At 35.8% G+C, this 19,544-nt stretch overlaps 1 protein-coding gene across 1 annotated transcript in view; it reads left to right on the forward strand.

Moving 5' to 3' along the window:
• The window catches only part of LOC150083781 (EF-hand calcium-binding domain-containing protein 6-like), a 208,138-nt gene that overhangs the window by 146,326 nt on the left and 42,268 nt on the right, over positions 1 to 19,544 (forward strand). The window contains exon 15 of the mRNA XM_090378599.1: positions 11,902 to 12,135. Coding sequence (XP_090234725.1) covers positions 11,902 to 12,135 — 234 coding nt within the window. The remainder of the gene's footprint in view (positions 1 to 11,901; positions 12,136 to 19,544) is intronic.

Below are 19,544 nucleotides of genomic sequence, written 5' to 3' on the forward strand. Positions count from 1 at the left end.
TATTTCTCTGATGCTGTCTCCTCTTGCCATTAGTTTATCTCAAGCTTAACTCAAGTGGATCAAGATTGCTAAAATGAGACATCAACTGAATATTAAAATCCTCTTCAACTGAATATTAAAGTATCATAGCTACCATTTTTTTTTTTTTTTTTCTTTTTTGACCTATTCTTGTGCTTACCATCCTAACATTGTTTTCTTCCATCTTTCCCCCCTCCCCCAAAATAAAATGCAATAAAATAAAATTATGGCTACACTGATAAATTTGTAATTTTTTAAAAAATTCTGTGAATCTGTGCGCAAAATTTCATTGTTCTAATTAATGAATTAGCCAACAGTGTGTTGAGGTCCTTAACTAGCTTCCTTAAACCTAAGTTCCTTAACTTGTTAAGAAACTGTTCAAGGAAAAGAACTTCTGAATTACAAGTTTTTTGTTCAAGCAATCAAAAAGTAGTCTAAGGTAATTAATAAGTTATAGGCAGATTATCTTCACATGTACAGAAAGGCTGGTCGTGTTCCTTTTTTTTCTGGCTTGAATAAAGCCTTTTGCTAATTCCTTTTAAATGTTACGCAAACATTTAAAAATCTGAAACTGGTTCTTCAATCAAATGTTTCCAAAATGAAGGTAATAAATTTCTCTAAGCCTGTTTTTAAATATTGCATTTGGCTATAGGCAAACATTCCTATTAACATTATTACATCCTTAATTTACATCCATAATTTAAAATATAGGTGTTAAAAAAGATGCAAGGTCTAATGAAAAGTAGTGATCTCTCAAATTGTAAAGCTACCATAAAGAAAAAGTGATACAAGTGTGTAAAAATTTGAAAGTTTATTATTAGCAGACTAAATCAGAGGTATAATTTTAACTTAAATCATAGGAGTTGTACTGCCAATATTATATAATCTAAAACAGAAGAAGATTTGGTTCCATACTGTTGGATTGCAGCTGGGATATTGCAATGATTGTTGTTGAAACAAAATAAAATTTGTATGTTTTTGTTGTGTTTGGTTCTTCAGTGGGAGCAGATTATCTTGGTGATCTCACCCTCAGTCTCCCACTGAAGGCTGAGCCTGGGTACTTAGCACTGAAGTTCAGCTTTGAAACTGACTTTTATCCATGAATCTGCCTAAGTTTCTGATATATTTTATATATTTCATTTATAAATAAATTAAGTGGATTTGAAAATTGTTCTCCTTACAATCACTATATATTTAGTGTTGTGCTAGTATTAGGCCTCCTATACAGAAATTTTCAGGAGCAGCATCTGCTATGTATTTTCTGGATTGGAAGAAAATCTCTATTTAAAAAATGAATAAAATATTTAAAAAAGATTTTTTTAAATTTTTATATTGTATATTTATATATATCATCAGCCATTTTCAATCCACTGCAGGATGAAGGCCTCTCCAGCAACTTTCCAGTTCCTTTTGTTTTGTGCAATGGTCATCGATTTACTACCCACAAACTCATGAATTTCATCTGTCTATCTCTGTCATTGTCTTCCAGGGGTTTCTTCTAGCTCCTCTTGGGTACCATTCTGTTATATTCTTAGTCCATCTGTCATCATGTCTTCGAGCTGTGTCCTGCCCAAGACCATTTTAGTTCTTTAGTTTTGATAAGAATGTCCTTTACTTGAGTTTGCTGCCTAATCCATGTGTTTCTCTTCTTATCTAACAGTCTGATTCCCAATATAATTCATTGCATTCTTCGCTGTGTAGTTCTCAGCTTCTCTTCCATTTTTTTTGTGAGTGCCCAAGTTTCACTTCCATAAGTCATGGTGGGGAGTATACATTGGTTCATTATTTTGCATTTCAGACAAATTGGGATATTGCTCCTCAGTATGAGACTATATTTCCTGAATGCTATCCATCCAAAATTTATTCTTCTCTTGACTTCCAGCCATTTATCATTATTACAGCTAATGACTTGTCCCAGAAAAGTATATAATTCCACCTTTTCAATTACTGCACCTTCAATCATTATATTCCTTTCTATGGCATACTTGTTCATCATTATTTTTGTTTTAGCCATATTCATCTTTAGTCTAAAATCCTTACTAACTCTGCATAACTGATTAAGATTTTCCTCTAATTCTTTGGGATTGGGGCTTATGATCACAATATCAGCTGCAAATCGTAAATGGTTTAGGTACTCTCCATTCACATTGACTCCTTTCTACAACCAGTCTATTCTTCTGAAAGCTTGGCGCCTCCGTAGCCAGGTGGGCAGGAGCAGCAGTGTGTAGCACACGCTTCTTGATTAGACAGGGGTTCGAGCCCCTGCCCACCAAATACGGAGGATGCGGAAAGGTCAGGGAATGACCACCGCATATCCCCGGAGCAATATGGCCTTAGTTGCTAATGCTCCTAAAAAAAAAAAAAAAAAAAAAAACCCAAATCTGAAAGCTTCCTCAAGGGCAGCAGTAAACAACTTCAGAGATATCGTATCTCTTCGTCGAACTCCTTTCTCAATTTTAAATTTGCTACTGTCTTTGTCCAGTCTAATAAAGGAGGTAGCATTCTCATATATTTTCTTCAAAATCATAATATATGGGGTATCTATGCCTTGTCTTTCGAAATATTGCCTTATGCTATACGGAGTCAAATGCCTTTTCATAATCCACAAATGCCAGGCATAATGGCGTTTTATATTAATTTGCTTTCTCCATTAGCTTTGATATTACGTGAAGATGATCCATAGTTGAGAATCCTGTCCTGAAGCCATCTTGCTCTTTCGGTTGATTCTTATCAAGTATTCTTTCTTATACATATATTTAACTTTATTTAAATTCCATTGAGACCATATTTCATTACACTCACTAAGGAATGTGATCTCAAGGCTTATTAAACTCAATAAAAACCAGTTTTTTTATTACTAAAAGTAGTAATGAAATAAAAATGTCTCCATTCGCAAGAGATAATGTTAACTGGAAGACCGGGTAGGGAGGTTCTATAATATTCTCAGATGTATTAAAATTTAACCTCCATGAATCAGATGGCAAAAATACTTGTTTATCAGTAATAGCTTTTTTCGTCTGAAGTTTATAGGAGGCACTGTGAATGCCAAGTGCTGCGTAAATAATTTTAAGTGAGTTTCATGCCAGTTGTTAGAGACACTACTTTCCAGCAAAGATTACACTCAGTGTCATAGAGCTAAAATTGTAAGCAGAATTATAGAGAATCAAATAATAATAGGTTTTATAACTTCTAGAACATTATCGAATTATTGATAGTGTCCTAGAAGTTAATTTGTTTCTTTTTATTTAATTTAACAGAATTTTTCTGAAAGTTTTCTGGAATTAATGTTTCCTCCTGAATGGCTATTATATAAACTGGAGAAAACTGGGATTGCCGGTAAGATTCTTTATTGGACTACGACTGGCTAAACAGATAGAAGCTGGAGAGTAATCATGAATAGACATTCCTTGGTGTAGTCCAGTGTAGCAAGTAGAGTCCTCGGGAATCATTATTGGGACCACGTCTTTCTTGAGCTTCCATAATCCTGTGTTAGTCTTGTGGGATCGATTTGACCCCAGACAATATTTCAATCCACAGAGTTGAAACCCCTAATAGCTGTTTTTGAAAATATTCTTTGATTTCCTCCATTGAAAATTCCAGGAATCTCTGTAAATTGTGGCAAATTTATGAACATTTTGTGAATATATCCTTACGAATAACAACAAAGACAACCGGGCTTTGTTGTTATTCATAGGGATAGACTGGATAAGAGAGAGGTGGTGGGCTCATGATCATTTGCCAAAAAGAGATTCCTATCTCAAAAATCAAAGTTTTGGTTAACATCGAAGGTATTTTCCTTCAACTGGGCAGCGGCCCTTATACCTGCTATGTTATGCTTGTCTACTTTCCACCACCTGTAGATAACTCTCTTATGATGGAATTTGAGAACAGTATCGACCAAAATTTTGATCAACATCTGAGAATGGACCATTTAATTGTTTAAGGGGACTTTAATATGCCACATGCCTACAATGGATGTAATGCTAATCCAAGTAATGTTTGGACACTTAAAGGTAGATTTCAAAATATCTTCATTTCTTTAAATTTGAATCAGATCTGTGAATTTCCAACCAGAAACGAAAACTACTTGGACTTAGTCTTCACCAACTTTCCTTTAGTGGTCTTCAAGCCAACTAATTCTTTTCAAATCAGATCACATTCCCATGGTTTTTTCCATCAAGAAGAGATCAGTTAAAGTTATGGATTTAGAACAAAAACAGAAGTTCAATTTCAATAAAGTGAAATGGCCTGATATGAATTATGTCTGTAATTGGGAATTACTATTAAAAATCGATCCTCAAGAATCACTGGACTGCTTTTATCAAATCATTAACGAAATTACAAACAACCTTGTTCCATGCTACAGTGCTCCTGATTCAAATTACCCACTGGTTCTCTAAGAAACTAAAATCTCTACTGGCAAAAAAATGAAAAATGCATAGTAGGTTTAAGATAAATAAGGAAATATGCCTTTATAATAAATATTCTATCTTAAGAAGACAGGTCAAGATGACATTAAAACAGGACTACAACAAATACTTGGGCTTTGTTGAAAGAAGAGTCTTTGAGGCAAAAGGTATGAAGCCTATATTTAACTATTTCAAGGAAAAAATCAAAATGCGGCTGTAAACATACTAGACATTCCCAATGATTTGCCATCTTTGTCTGAGGTAGACTACCTTGCTAGCAGCTTTGAAAAAATTTACAAAACAGATACAGCAGACGACGGGATGGAAGGTAACATAATTTTTCCTCTCAACTATATTGATACACTAAGGGTATTTGAAATCAACCAAGCAGAATTGTTGAGCACAATCTACAGTATGAAAAAGGCCCTCACACAATGCCTGGATGGTATCCCTACTGTTTTAATGGAAGAAAATGTGGAAGCACACTTGTAAAGCCATTACTTCATTTAATAAAATTGTCTTTGAAAGTGGAATCTATCCAGCTCAACTAAAAAAGGCTTTTGATACCCCTCTTTACAAAAAAGGAGACCCATCCTCACCCAACAACTACAGACCAGTTTGTCAATTAAATACACTCTCAAAGATAATTGAATCCATTGTAATGAAGCTATTCAAATTTATGAAACTTAATCTGTCAGATTATTCTCACGGATTTATCAAGGGTCATTCCACCTGCACAGATATGATTTCGTTTGTCTCGAATATATCCCAGGTGCTTGACGTAGGAGAAAAAGTTGAAGCAAAGCCTTCGAAAAGGTAGTTCATTAGAGACTAATTAATAAACTGCATCACCATGGTCTCAGAGAACAGGCATTAAACTGGATTGCAAACTACTTGGAAGGTAGAGAAATGTCGGTGACATTTAAAGGTAAAATCTCATATCCTTTCAAACCTGAAATTGGTTTCCCACAGGGTTCATCCTTAGGACCACTATTATTTCTTATCTATATCAATGACCTGCCAAGTATCCTTGGAGACTACCAAATCAAAATTAACATATTTGCAGACGACATAAAAATTTATAAAGCAATTCGCAGTACCAATGACTGCATCATTCTAAACTAAATGAAATTCTTCAACGAGTTATTCAGTGGCTGTAGGAGAACAAAATGGTAGTCAATGAAAATAAGTGCGAGCTGATGAGTTTTACCAATTCACACAAAAAAAAAAAAAAAAACTTAATTTTTCTTATTGTATCAACAACAAGGCAATCAAAAAAGTTAGTACAGCCAAAAATTTATGTATCTTTATTAGAGAATCGCTTTTCTTTGATGTCCATTTCTCAAACATTGTGAAGGCAGCTAGCAAAAAAACTAGGTTTCCTTAAAATAATTAACTGAGACTTCGATCAATTGGCACTTTTCATCTTCCTCTACAAAATTTATGTTAAACCAGCCCTAGAATTTGCCTCACAGGTCTGATTCCCACATGCAGCTTACAAAAATCAGAAATTGAAAATATTCAAAAAAGAGCAGTAAAGGTAAAGTGCAGCCATTATCAACCCACTGCAGGATGGAAGCCTCCTCAACAATTCATGCTGAGGGAAATGGACCATAATCTGCCATGCTGGTCCAGTGCGGGTTGGCAGATCGACCGTATTCAGCAGTCGGGGGCTTGAACCCCGGTCTACTCAAAGAGCGTGTGCTACTGCACTCCGGCTCCTGACCACTCGGCTACGGAGGCCGTCCGTTTACTTTAAAAGTGGCCTTGAATACAATGAGAAATCTTACAAAGAGTGGTATGTATTCTTTGGACTTGACACGCTGGAAAAAAGAAGAGATAAAGCCGACTTGCTCCTTTTTAACCAGCTGTTAAATGGTACAGTTAATTGCCCTCATCTCATCTCACAAATAAACTTCAACACACCGACAAGAGCTTTAAGAAACCATCCACTGCTGAAACCATCCTATGCAATACAAACTACAACTTCTATAACAGGACTGCAAGATCAATCAACAAAGCAAATCTGGAGATATTTGGCACCCCTGGACACTTCAAGAGGCAACTGAAATTGCTAACCTCATCCATTACCTGAACCTTAAAATTGACTCATCATGCAAGTTCTAAGACTGATTCTGTAATCTGTGTGAAGAAATACTAGCGCTCAACCTTTCTCCTACCTGTTTGCTTAAATCTGACTAATCCCTCCTCTTTTTATTTATTTAGTTTTATTTTTACCTGTATATTTCAATTTGCTGTTTTGTGTTCTCTTTATTTTGGAAATTTATACTCCCCGCTTCTGCTTTAGAGCTGTGTAATAATGTTTTGTAGCTGCACCCTCAGGCATGTTTGATTGCTGTTTTTGTAGCTGTTAATAATAGATAGTAAACCATGTTTACTGCTGTACACTTTCCTCCAAAAGGGCTCCCTCAGTAATGCTCTATAACTTTGTGACATTGACGTATCGTCTGGAATCAAACTGTTGATGTGCACTTAAGTTTCATGCAACTGGTGTTCCTGTTAGTAACAGGCTCTCATCCAATTGCAGGCATCTGTTGAAGTACGTGGTTTTTAAAATTTGCATTTTGCTTGCTGACAGGTCTAAAGGGAGTTTTAATTTCAAAAATTAAAAACTTATATGCATTAATTAATTAATTAAAAATTAATTTAACAAAACTTAATTAATTAAAATTATATGCTTTTAATATAAAGAATGGAATTTTTACAGTTGTGTTTTGTTTAGAAAAAATTCAAAATAAAGTTGGAATCAAAAAAGTGTGCAACTTTTAATTTTTTTTTGCCAGTTTTTCAAATGTAGATGCATGGGGTCTAAGTGACTCTGCACAATTAGAGGAACAATCAAAATGAAATTTCTCTGCACAGTTAGAGGAAGTCCTTTTGCACCTGCAGACAGATTAATGGCATTGGTGAGATGACTTAAAGGCAAGAATGATGTTTAACAATCAGAATCTGGCTTTTGCTTCAGAATGACTTAGATTGGTAACATATGTGCACTGCTGCTCCTTCCCACCTGGCTATGGAGGCGCCGCTGAAAGGTGGAAATTCAAGCTTAATCCTTTTGCACTTTGGTAAATCTGTAATTTAATTAAAGCTATGGGGGAAAGGACTGATTCAGGATGATGAAGATTTTGGATTATATTATAGCCAGATGTGAAATTTACTATGTTTTGAAAACAGGCAGCTTGGAAGATACGTGGTATCTTGTCTATCTATGATATATAGGTCCTCTGCAAGTAGAGAAAAGGAGGTAATTATCCCTTTGTATATAGGGGCTTAGAGGGGAACAGGTATCCTGTGTGTTATCAGACACTCAGCCTAAAACACTGATGGATCCAATATCTCTCTATTACAGAAGATTTAGGAGAAGTCCGGTTGGCCTGCCTCCCTAAAATCCACTCATGCACACCTTCTCGATGGTAAGCCCTGTTACGTCACTTAGGTGGCAACGAACGTGTAGAGTGGTTCTCTTCAAGACGCCTGGTCAGCGTGAAGAGGAAAAGACCAAACCCTCCAGCAATGAGAGCACAACAATACAAATGGCCCTCAGTCCCCAGCAGCTTTCACTCTCCCTCTTACGGCAGCGAGAGGATCAGAGTGGAAGCAGAGGGTGCTAAGAATCTCTGGGTACGACCAGGCTGCCATGCACGGAAATTGAACTTGGCCTGTTATAACGTACGATCACTCATCGGTGAAGACAGGATATTAGAGCTGGAAAAGGAATTAGAAAATGTGAATTGGAATATCATCGGTTTGGCTGAAACAAGAAGAAGAAATGAATCACTTATAAGTTTATCAAGTGGAAATCTGCTGTACACCAATGGAAACAGTGAAAGGAGTGAAGGTGGAGTTGGGTTTCTGGTCCATAAAGATTTTAAAAACAACATTTTGGAATTCAAAAGTACATCACCAAGGGTGTCAAGACTAATACTCAAGATTTCTAAGAGGTACAAGCTAAAGATTATAATGATTTATGCACCAACATCGAGCCATGATGATGAAGAGGTTGAAGAAATGTACACTGAAATTGAGAGTCTTCTAGATGAGCAGAAAACCCACTACACTATTATTATGGGGGAATTCAATGCTAAGGTTGGAAAAAGGCAAAACAGCGCAGAAAGAGGAACTATAGGAAATTTTGGAATTGGTGAAAGAAATAAAAGAGGTGAAAGACTTGTGGAATTTGCAGAATCTCAAGGAATGTCAGTAATGAACACTTTTTTCAAGAAAAGGGTGAACAGAAAGTGGACATGGAAGAGTCCAAATGGATTAACAACTAATGAAATCGACTTCATCCTCACTAACAGAAGATATATTGTGACTGATGTTACCGTCCTGAATAAGGTAAATGTTGGAGGTGATCACAGAATGGTAAGATGTACACTTGATATAGATGTAGGAAAGGAAAGGAAAAAACTGACTCGAGTAAATAATACAAAGGTCTTTGAGATAACAGAAGAGGAGAAAAAGCAGTATGTACTGGAACTTAAGAACAAGTATGAGCTTCTGCAGACTGCTGAGGACCAAGATATCGACGAGGAATATTACAACTTTTTGAAAGTGATAAAGCCCAAGAAACCTATAGGGAAACAGAAATCCAAAGAAGAAAAAATTAGTCAAGAAACACTTTACATGATGAACCAAAGACGACAAATGAAGAGCAAGAAAAACACTGACAGGGAGAAAATTGAGTATACTGAGTTATGCAAAGCCATTAGAAAGAGACTCAGAGAGGACATAAGAAGATTTAACACAAGAAAAGTAGAACAAGCATTAAGGGAAAACAAAGGATTTAAATCAGCAGCCATGAGCAGTAATACAGAAAGACAAATGATACTGAAACTGAAGAATAGCGATGGTGTACTTATAAACAGCAGAGAAGGCATAATTCAAATAGCAGAAGACTACTATAGAGAATTATACAAGGAGCGAGGGAATGATACCAGCAGTGGGGAAGATGGATTGCAAAGTAGCAACACATACAACATACCCGATATTCTTCCTGATGAGGTAGAACATGCATTGAAGAAAATGAAGAATCGGAAAGCCCCGGGGGAAGATGAAGTTACTGTAGAGTTGTTAAAATTGGGAGGAAGAGACATAACACAAATACTGGCAAGGCTCTTCACAAAGTGCATTAGAAAAGGTGCGATGCCTAAGCAGTGGAATAATGCAATCATAGTTTTGCTGCATAAGAAAGGAGATAAATCAGATATTGGAAATTATAGACCAATTAGCTTGTTATCCCATATCTACAAGTTGTTCACAAGGGTCATTACTAACAGATTAGAAAGAATACTTGATGAGAATCAACCGAAAGAGCAAGCTGGCTTTAGGACAGGATTCTCAACTATGGATCACCTTCACGTAATATCACAGCTAATGGAGAAAGCAAATGAATATAAAACACCATTATGCCTGGCATTTGTGGATTATGAAAAGGCATTTGACTCCATACAGCATAAGGCAATGTTTCGGGCACTGGAAAGACAAGGCATAGATACTCCATATATTATGATTTTGAAGAAAATATATGAGAGTGCTACATCCTTTATTAGACTAGACAAAGACAGTAGCAAATTTAAAATCGAGAAAGGAGTTCGACAAGGAGACACAATATCTCCGAAGCTGTTTACTGCTGCCCTTGAGGAAGCTTTCAGAAGATTAGACTGGTCGCAGAAAGGAGTCAATGTGAACGGAGAGTACCTAAACCATTTACGATTTGCAGATGACATTGTGGTCATAAGCCATGATCCCAAAGAATTAGAGGAAAATCTTAATCAGTTATGCACAGTTAGTAAGGATTTTGGACTAAAGATGAATATGGCTAAAACAAAAGTAATGATGAACAAGTATGCCACGGAAAGGGAAATAATGATTGAAGGAGCAGTAATTGAAAAGGTGGAGTCATATACTTATCTGGGACAAGTTATTAGCTGTAATAATGATAAATGGCTGGAAGTCAAGAGAAGAATAAATTTTGAATGGATAGCATTCAGGAAATATAGTCACATACTGAAGAGCAATATCCCAGTTTGTCTGAAACGTAAAATAATGAATCAATGTATACTCCCCACCATGACTTATGGAAGTGAAACTTGGGCACTCACCAAAAGAATGGAAGAGAAGCTAAGAACTACACAGCGAAGAATGGAACGAATTATATTGGGAATCAGACTGTTAGATAAGAAGAGAAACACATGGATTAGGCAGCAAACTCAAGTAAAGGACATTCTTATCAAAACTAAAGAACTAAAATGGTCTTGGGCAGGACACTTAGCTCGAAGACATGATGACAGATGGACTAAGAAAATAACAGAATGGTACCCAAGAGGAGCTAGAAGAAAACCTGGAAGACAAAGGCGGAGATGGATAGATGAAATTCATGAGTTTTTGAGTAGTAAATGGATGACCAGTGCTCAAAACAGAAGGAACTGGAAAGTTGCTGGAGAGGCCTTCATCCTGCAGTGGATTGAAAATGGCTGATGATGATGATCCCTTTGTATATAAGATGATTATAAGAGACTGCATTTAGAATATTGTGTTCAGGTGGGGAGGCCACACCAGAAGAGAGACATAGAGCTTCCAGCAAGGATTCAAAGAAGGGCAACCAGAATGGTGAAGGATACTAACCAGAGTGCGAATTGGCCACAGTCATCTTATGCACCTTTATCTCCTCACAGGTAATGATCCTCCACAATGCACACAGTGCAACTGTCCACTCACAATGAAGCATATTCTTATTGAGTGTACTTTATACACCACTGCCCGCCAAGTCTCTTTTAGCTCTCTGCCAAACCTTAAAGAACCTTTGACACTCTGCCACATCATAGGTAACAACGCTAATCTACTGGAGTTCTTTCATTTTACGAAAAAGATAGAATTATATGATCGTTTTTGAGTAGTGCCATCACAATCACCATGCATATGTAACATTCATAACGGTGATAGGTGCAATATGGCCTAAGTAGCCCTTGCACCAAAAAACAACAACAATCAATGAAGGTTTAGAAGGTGCAGATCATAGGTTTAGAAGGTGCAGATCATATTCCATATGAATGGTTTAAAAAATGAGAAGCTTGGCAACTAGACGTCTTAGGAGGGAGGGATGGACCCCCAGAAAAGGTTGCATTTTATATATATATATATATATATATATATAATGCAACCTTTTCTGGCTATTTTTCTTTTCTTAATGTGTGTACTGGCATAAATTTTTGTGAGATATTTTCTTCAGTAATAAATATTAATCAATATGCCATCATCGTTATGATGTTATATGAAATATGATTTAATTTAATATAAATAAATCAGTTTTAATCAAATTAAAATCATCTTTTTGTAAACTTATCTAAATTTAGAGGAATGTTATTCCATAATTACAAGATTCTTTTCACATAACTATCTTTTATTATTCTCAGTCTAACATAATATTTTGTCCCCTTTTTATTATCAGGATATGGAAAACTGGATTAAGGCAGTAACTAAACTTGCACCTTTCAAGAGTGCTGAGCCTGCTGCTCTATCAGCAGCAGAGGCTGAAGAATTCCTGAGAGAAGCTGTAAGAGCCAGACACAAATTGATGCTTAAAGATTTCATTGCTCTTGATATATGTAAAGTTGGAATTGCATATAAAGATGATGTGAGGAGGCTTTTTAATAAATATGTTCTTCGAATGAATGAAGAACAGGTTTGTTTATTTTATATATATATATATATATTTTTTTTTTTGTGATTCTTTAACTGATTCTGTAGCTTCTTTTTGCCCACTTAGCTTGGCTCTATAAAAACGCTTGAATTGCTATTTGTGACTTTTGCACCTTATGACTCTCTTTAGTGAATTTCCAGATGGTTTTGCAAGAAATTTGGAAGTTTGAAAAACTTCCAAATAAAGGTGATGTGAGGAGGCTTTTTAATAAATATGTTCTTCGAATGAAGAACATATTTAGTTTTCATATATCTTTAAGTATTTAACATATTTCTTTCAGTTTTTCAATTTCTTGCAAAAATTGAAACACTGAAAAACCTATTTATAAAAATGTTTTTAAATGCTAATTTTTTTATTGTTTTGACTTTATAACTGAATATTAAAGCAAGATTATTATTAAAAATTAAATCAAACTCAAAGTTTTTTGAAAAAATGCAGAGAAAGATCATAAATTAAGTTCTCTGAAAAGCGCAGCTGAGTTGGTATATATATATATATTTTTTTTTTTTCCCTTGTATATATATATATATATATATTACATATCAATGATGTTCAGGAATTCTGCTAGCTGGGACAAAGAGGTGATTTTCCCAATGTATAAGGCAATGGCTGGGGATATCTTCAATACTGGAGTCTGGAAGCCTCACTTTAGGAAGGGTATGGATCTTTTGGAGTGGGGGGGGGTGCAGAGAAGAGCAACAAGATTAATCAGGGGTACAAATGGGTAGTACCCTTACCAAGAAAGACTGAACCTGTAAAATGCATCATCTGGAAACTGAAGTGGGGGGGAAACCTGTGCTAATGCTATCCTTATTCTTTCTTGGGTGGTTACAGTGGGGGGGGGTATATCAATTATTAACTAGGTGCAAAGAACACTGTTAATCAGGGGGTATAAAGAGGTAATCTTATAGGAGGAGATAGTCTTGTGATTTGCGAAACTGGAGACAATGACACCCACAAGATGATGTGATTGAGGTATAAGTTATTTTAGATTCAAGTGTGCTGAATGCTGGAAATGTGGAAATAACAAGAATAATGAAATTTGTATTGCAGTAGTTAGAGCTATGAGCATAATTACCATATCTGTATTATTATAGATATGATTATATATATGATCTTATCTTGGAAGCTACTAGGCTTTACATACCAACTAAGAAATATTGTTCAAGGTGTAGGCCTAAATGGATGTCAGATGAACTGATGAGGCATATGGCAGAGAAGAAACATGCATGGGATACATACAAATTAACACATGACACAGAAGCCTATGATAGATACAAGTTGATCTGTAACCAAGTTACAAAGGAGGTTAGGCAGGCGAAGGCAGAGTACGAGAAATCTTTGGCAAGGGATGCAAAGAAAAACAGCAAAGAGTTCTTTACTTATGTAAACTCTAGAAGGAAGGAGATGAATCAGATTGGTCCACTTGATATCGATGGGTCAACTGTTGATGATCCTGCTCAGGTAGCTAACAAACTAAATGAATATTTTGCATCGACATTCACACATGAGGAGTTATTTAGCGAGGGGAAAGCCAGAGGTGTATTCAACTCTAGCAGTAAGCTAGAGAATCTTGTAATAACTGAGAATAAAGTGGAGGAGAAACTGTTGAAGATAAACACAAGAAAGGCACCCGGGGTGGATGGGATCTATCCAGTTATATTAAAGGAGGCAGCAGAGGAAGTAAGCAAACCCTTAGCCATAATTATGAGAGCTTCCTTGGACTCAGGGGAGGTACCCGCAGACTGGAGATGTGCAAATGTGACCCCAATTCACAAAGGAGGATCAAAGGCTGACACAAGCAATTATAGACCTGTGAGTTTAACTTCTGTTCCAGGAAAATTAATGGAGGCACTAGTTAAAGAAGCACTGCAGGATCATTTAGACAAGACTTCAGTTATAGCTCAGACACAGCATGGTTTTGTTAAGGGGAAGTCTTGCTTGACCAATTTGATTGGATACTATGATGCAGTCACAAAGGAACTGGATGCAGGGAATAACTTTGATATTATATACTTGGATCTTAGAAAGGCTTTTGATATTGTTGCACATGGAAGACTTCTGCACAAATTGGAGCAGTGTGACATTGGAGGCAAATTGCTGCTGTGGATAAAGGGGTGGCTGAGGGGGAGAAGACAAAGAGTGGTAATCAATGGACACTGCTCATCGTGGACTAATGTTATTAGTGGAGTCCCTCAGGGCTCAGTGTTGGGTCCATTATTGTTTTCTGTATTCATAAATGATATTGATGATGGTATATCAAGCTTAATGTCGAAGTTTGCAGACGATACAAAGGTAGGCAGGGTTGTCAAGGACACTACTGACACTATGCTGCTGCAACAGGATCTGGAAAGGTTGAGCAGATGGGCTGAGAGGTGGCAAATGAAGTTTAACATTGACAAATGTAAAGTACTACAAATGGGAAACAGCAACCCCAGAGCAACGTATCAACTCTGTGGTACTACACTGACAGTGGTAGAGAATGAAAGGGACCTGGGGGTGGTTGTGCAGGCAGATATGAAGTTCTCTGAGCAGTGCAGACGGGCTGCAAGAGTAGCTCATGGTGTATTGTCAATGATATATAGGAATTTTTCTAGCAGGGATAAGGAGGTGATTATTCCCTTGTATAAGGCAATGGTCAGGCCACACCTAGAGTACTGTATACAGGTCTGGAGGCCTCATTTCAAGAAGGATGTAGAGCTGCTGGAACGAGTACAGAGAAGGGCAACAAGATTAGTGAATGGAACAAAGGGGTGCTCTTACGAAGAAAGGCTTAAGTTTTGCAAATTACAGTGTCTGGAGACTAGGCACCAGCGAGGCGATCTGATAGAGGTGTATAAAGCATTGAATGGTTTGAGCATGCTCAATGCTGATGGGATTCTTCCTCTCACTCAGAATAATCATCTGAGAGGGCATAAATTGAAATTGAGGAAAGACAGATGTAGGATAGACATGCGGAAATTTGCCTTTAGCCAGCGAGTGGTTGGTTGGTGGAACAGACTTCCATCCCTTGTCGTGGAAGTTGATAGCCTAAATAAGTTTAAGGCTCAGCTGGACAGGTATTTTGAATGAACAGAGGGGTGAAGTGGAAGTGGTTTTATTTTTATTTTTATTTATTTATTTTTTTTTTTTTTTGCCTGATGCTGCATAAGCTTTCTTTCTTGCATCAAATGCCTCTACTAATGCCAATTGGTTTGCCTGTTTTGAAGTATAAAAATCCGAGTTTCCTTGAGGAAAAGAGAAGGAAAAAACCATTAGCTTGAGAGTGCGTATGGTTTTTTTTTGAATTTATATTCCTTGATTGTAGTGTCATTTAATACCAAAAAGATTATCTTCTTTCATTTTACTGTCCCCTCTCAAACCTTATAAACATCATTTAGATCCCCACTAAGAAAACTAGTTACTAAGCTCTGAAGCTCACATCTTCAAAAAGTCTTTTGTTAAACAGGCACCTTTTTGTCAGTCTCACTAGGATGTTGCCATTTTTCTATCTTTGCAAAACGTTTAATATATATATTTTTTTAAGTATAACCTCCATATCTAGACACAACATTCCAAGTGGAATATTGTGTCCTGGTAATAAGAAGTACTGTAACTGTTGAGAAAGAATCCATATTCCAGTAACTGATTATTATCCAATGCTAATGGATTATTTATAAAGACTGATTTAACTTTTAACTCTGTTGCCTGCTTTTTATTAGAATTGTTGAATTATTTCATGTTTACATGATGTAAGTACTTCCTATTACTGATAAAGTATTCACTGATTTAGTTAATTTGCTTCAGTTGATTTGTACATTAACACTCTCTCTTGTATTTAATATTTAGAAAGGCACATTTTCCTAGTACAGTTAACATAACACACTCTTTTAACACTTTACTATTACTCCAAAGCTAGTGATATTTGGAGTTTCCCATTTTCACCACTGTTGTTATTAGCACAGCAGACATGAATGCAACTGCATAGCAACTAAATAAACAGAGAAGAAAGGGAATAAAAAAAAATTAAAAAAACAAGTAAGTTGGAATCTTTACTTTCAGCAAGGATTATTCATTTATAATGAACATGTTATTATTACTGCAATTTCGTATTTTATAAAAAAAAGAGTTCACAAAGTTTATAGAATAGTTTTTGCAAGTCTAAATGACTTTTACACCAGCTTTAGTGATTTGTGAATTAAAATATATAAGTACACTACAGAATAAGTGTTCAGTGTTTGAAAGCAATGGCTTTAAAGCATTAAGCAGTAGATTAACCTTGTTATATTCATTGCTCAGTGACAGTAAAATGCTAGGGAGTCAAGGCACTAAAATATGTTACATCTAATGAATTCAAGTTTATCAACATTTTGAAGGTAAGATTTATATTATTTAGTAATCCAACCACAGAATACTGTCAGATTTAAATAAAAATTCAGAAATGTTAATGTTCAAAAAGGTGGCCAACTTATCAAAAGTTATAATTCAAGGAAATATTATACCAGTGTCTAATATTTTGGCAAGCAAGAATTGCCAAGTTACAAACTTAATAAAGTGAAAAAACACATTTTAAAACAGTGCTTATTAATTAATATTTAAAATAACTAAATGCACAAGGCATAATACATTAAGAGTTTAATATCTATATAATATCGGTGTGTAGATACACCATAGACAACTCTTAAGAAACTACAAAGTAGTTGTTGTAGGCATCATTTGCTCTTTCTCATATTGTGCTCTGCCTTCACGACAAGTTGCCATGATATTGCACTACCTCGAATAAGTAATGCTTCACTAATAGAGAAGACTATTGTTACTTATTCTCAGTGAGTACCACCACCCAGACATGTTTCAAGGCTATTGGCCTATCATCAGTGGGTGGGCAGGTACCCTGGTATTGCAGAAATGACGACCCAGTTGTGAAGATAATCACACAATATGAGAGATGCCAAAAGGTGTGTATGACGATATTTAAAATAACTAAATGCACAAGGCATAATACATTAAGAGTTTAATATCTATATAATATCGGTGTATAGATACACCATAGACAACTCTTAAGAAACTACTTTGTAGTTTCTTAAGAGTTGTGAGTGGACAGTGAACATTGAAGCCTATCATCAGTGGGTGGGCAGGTACACTGATGAGGCCAATAGCCTTGAAATATGTCTGGGTGGTGGTGGTACTCACTGAGAATAAGTAACAATAGTCTTCTCTATTAGTGAAGCGTTACTTATTCGAGGTAGTGCAATATCATGGCAACTCGTTGTGAAGGCAGAGCACAATATGAGAAAGAGCAAATGATGCCTACAACAACTACTTTGTAGTTTCTTAAGAGTTGTCTATGGTGTATCTACACACCGATATTATATAGTTATTAATTAATGAACTTTAAAGTTGGAGTGAAAGGTTTAAGGTCTGTTAAAATGTTGTTTAAGTGTATTTTCTGTATTAATTTTTCTATTCTTTGTTGGTTTTAAGTTTAATAATTTTCAAATGATTACAATAGTATTTGTTAAATAATTGACAGTTTAAATTTACTGAAATGTATTGAACTGTGCTGAATGTAAGATTCATTTGTAAAACTGTAAATTTTATTGAAGAAAACTAGAGATTATTTATTCTAATATATTTAATTTGCTCTTGAGTTTCTACTTACTCGATGGGTACTGAAATGAAATGTAGAGTTTCAGAGGTGTGGGGGGGGGAGCCTGATTGGTGATGTTTCACACTCTGCACTCATCAGTCTAACCCTTTCTCTAGTTATTATCTATATATATATTACCCTTACATATAATTTAATATATACTCCAAACAACTGAATTGCAACTGTTCCACACTATCCATTTTTTACTCTATTAAACTAAATAGTTTTTTATTCCTCTGCCTTGGCATCATCTTCATGTTGTATAGCTACCCTAGCAGCAAGAAGAAAGAAGTTAAAGAAAAAGCTTGGGAAGATTTTGGGAAAGATATGAAAAACACGTATCAGTAATTTACAAAATTTTTTGGCATTCCGATAAAAATCTCAGAAGTAGAGAAACTATAAAACTAATAAAAAATTATAAAGGTAAAGAGAAGCTAACAGAAAGGCATTTTAGCATATTAAATAAAGAGTTTGAACTGCAAAATAACAGCATTGATGTCTCTAACTCCTTTATTTGTTAAATAAAGGAATTGGAGATGGCACTGAACAAGAAAGAATTGTGGATAATATTGCTGTTGTTGAGATAGAAATGGCCTTAGAAAATATAAAGTATGGAAAGTCAAATGGAAATTACAGAGGAATTACGCTACTTATTTTGTGAGGTAAAACCTATATAAACACCTTAGAGAAGAGGTCCAAATTATGATAAATCTTTGGCAAAGGATGCAAATAAAAACAGCAAAGAGATCTTTACTTATATAAACTCTAGAAGGAAGGGGATGAATCAGATATCCACTTGATATCAATGGTTTATAGATGATCATTCTACAGGGTTGTTAATGACAGTAATGGCAGTGTGCTACTGTAATAGGATCTAAAATATTTGGGCAGATGGGCTGAGAAGTTGCAACTGAAGTTTAACATTGACAAATGCAAAGTACTGCATATGGGTAAAAGAAACCCCAAAGGAACATACCAGCTGTGTGATACTAAACTTAGGGTGGTAGAAAATGGAAAAGACCTGGGAGTAATTGTGCAGTCAGATATGAAGTTTTTTGAGCAATGCAGAGAGGCTGCAAGAGCAGGTCATGGGGTTTTGTCAATGATATACAGGAATGTTGCTAGCAGGGAAAAGGAGGTGATTATCCCTTTGTATAAGGCAATGGTCAGGCCACACCTTGAGTACTGCATACAAGTCTGGAGGCCTCATTTTAGGAAAGATGTAGATTTGCTTGAGTGTGTACAGAGAAGAGCAACAAGACTTGTGAGGGGAACAAAGTGATTCTCTTACCAAGAGAGGCTTAAGTTCTGCAAAATGCAGTAGCTGGAGACTAGGCACCTGCGAGGTTATCTGATTGAGCTGTATAAGGCCTTGAATGGGTTGAGCATGCTGAATTCTGATGGGATTCTTCCACTTGCTCAGATTAAGAATCTAAGGGGGCATAAATTCAAATTGAGGAAAGACAGCTGTAGAATAGATGTGCAGAAATTTGCCTTTAGCCAGCGGGTGGTTAATTGCTGGTACAAATTTCCATCTGTTGTTGTTGTTGTGGAAGTTGATAGCTTAAATAAATTCAAGGAGGAACTGGACAGACTTTTAGAGGGAATGGTTGTGTGATTTTTTTTTTTTTTTTTGGCTGATGCTACATAAGCTCTATGCTTGCTTTCTTGCATCACATGCCTCTATTACTATTATTACTATTTTCAGATATCTGATAAACTGAATGAGTATTTTGCATCTACATTCACACATGAAGAATTCTGT

Source organism: Mastigoproctus giganteus, chromosome 7, assembly GCF_048544385.1.
Source record: "Mastigoproctus giganteus isolate SK-2022 chromosome 7, ASM4854438v1, whole genome shotgun sequence".
NCBI classification, from domain to species: domain Eukaryota; kingdom Metazoa; phylum Arthropoda; class Arachnida; order Uropygi; family Thelyphonidae; genus Mastigoproctus; species Mastigoproctus giganteus.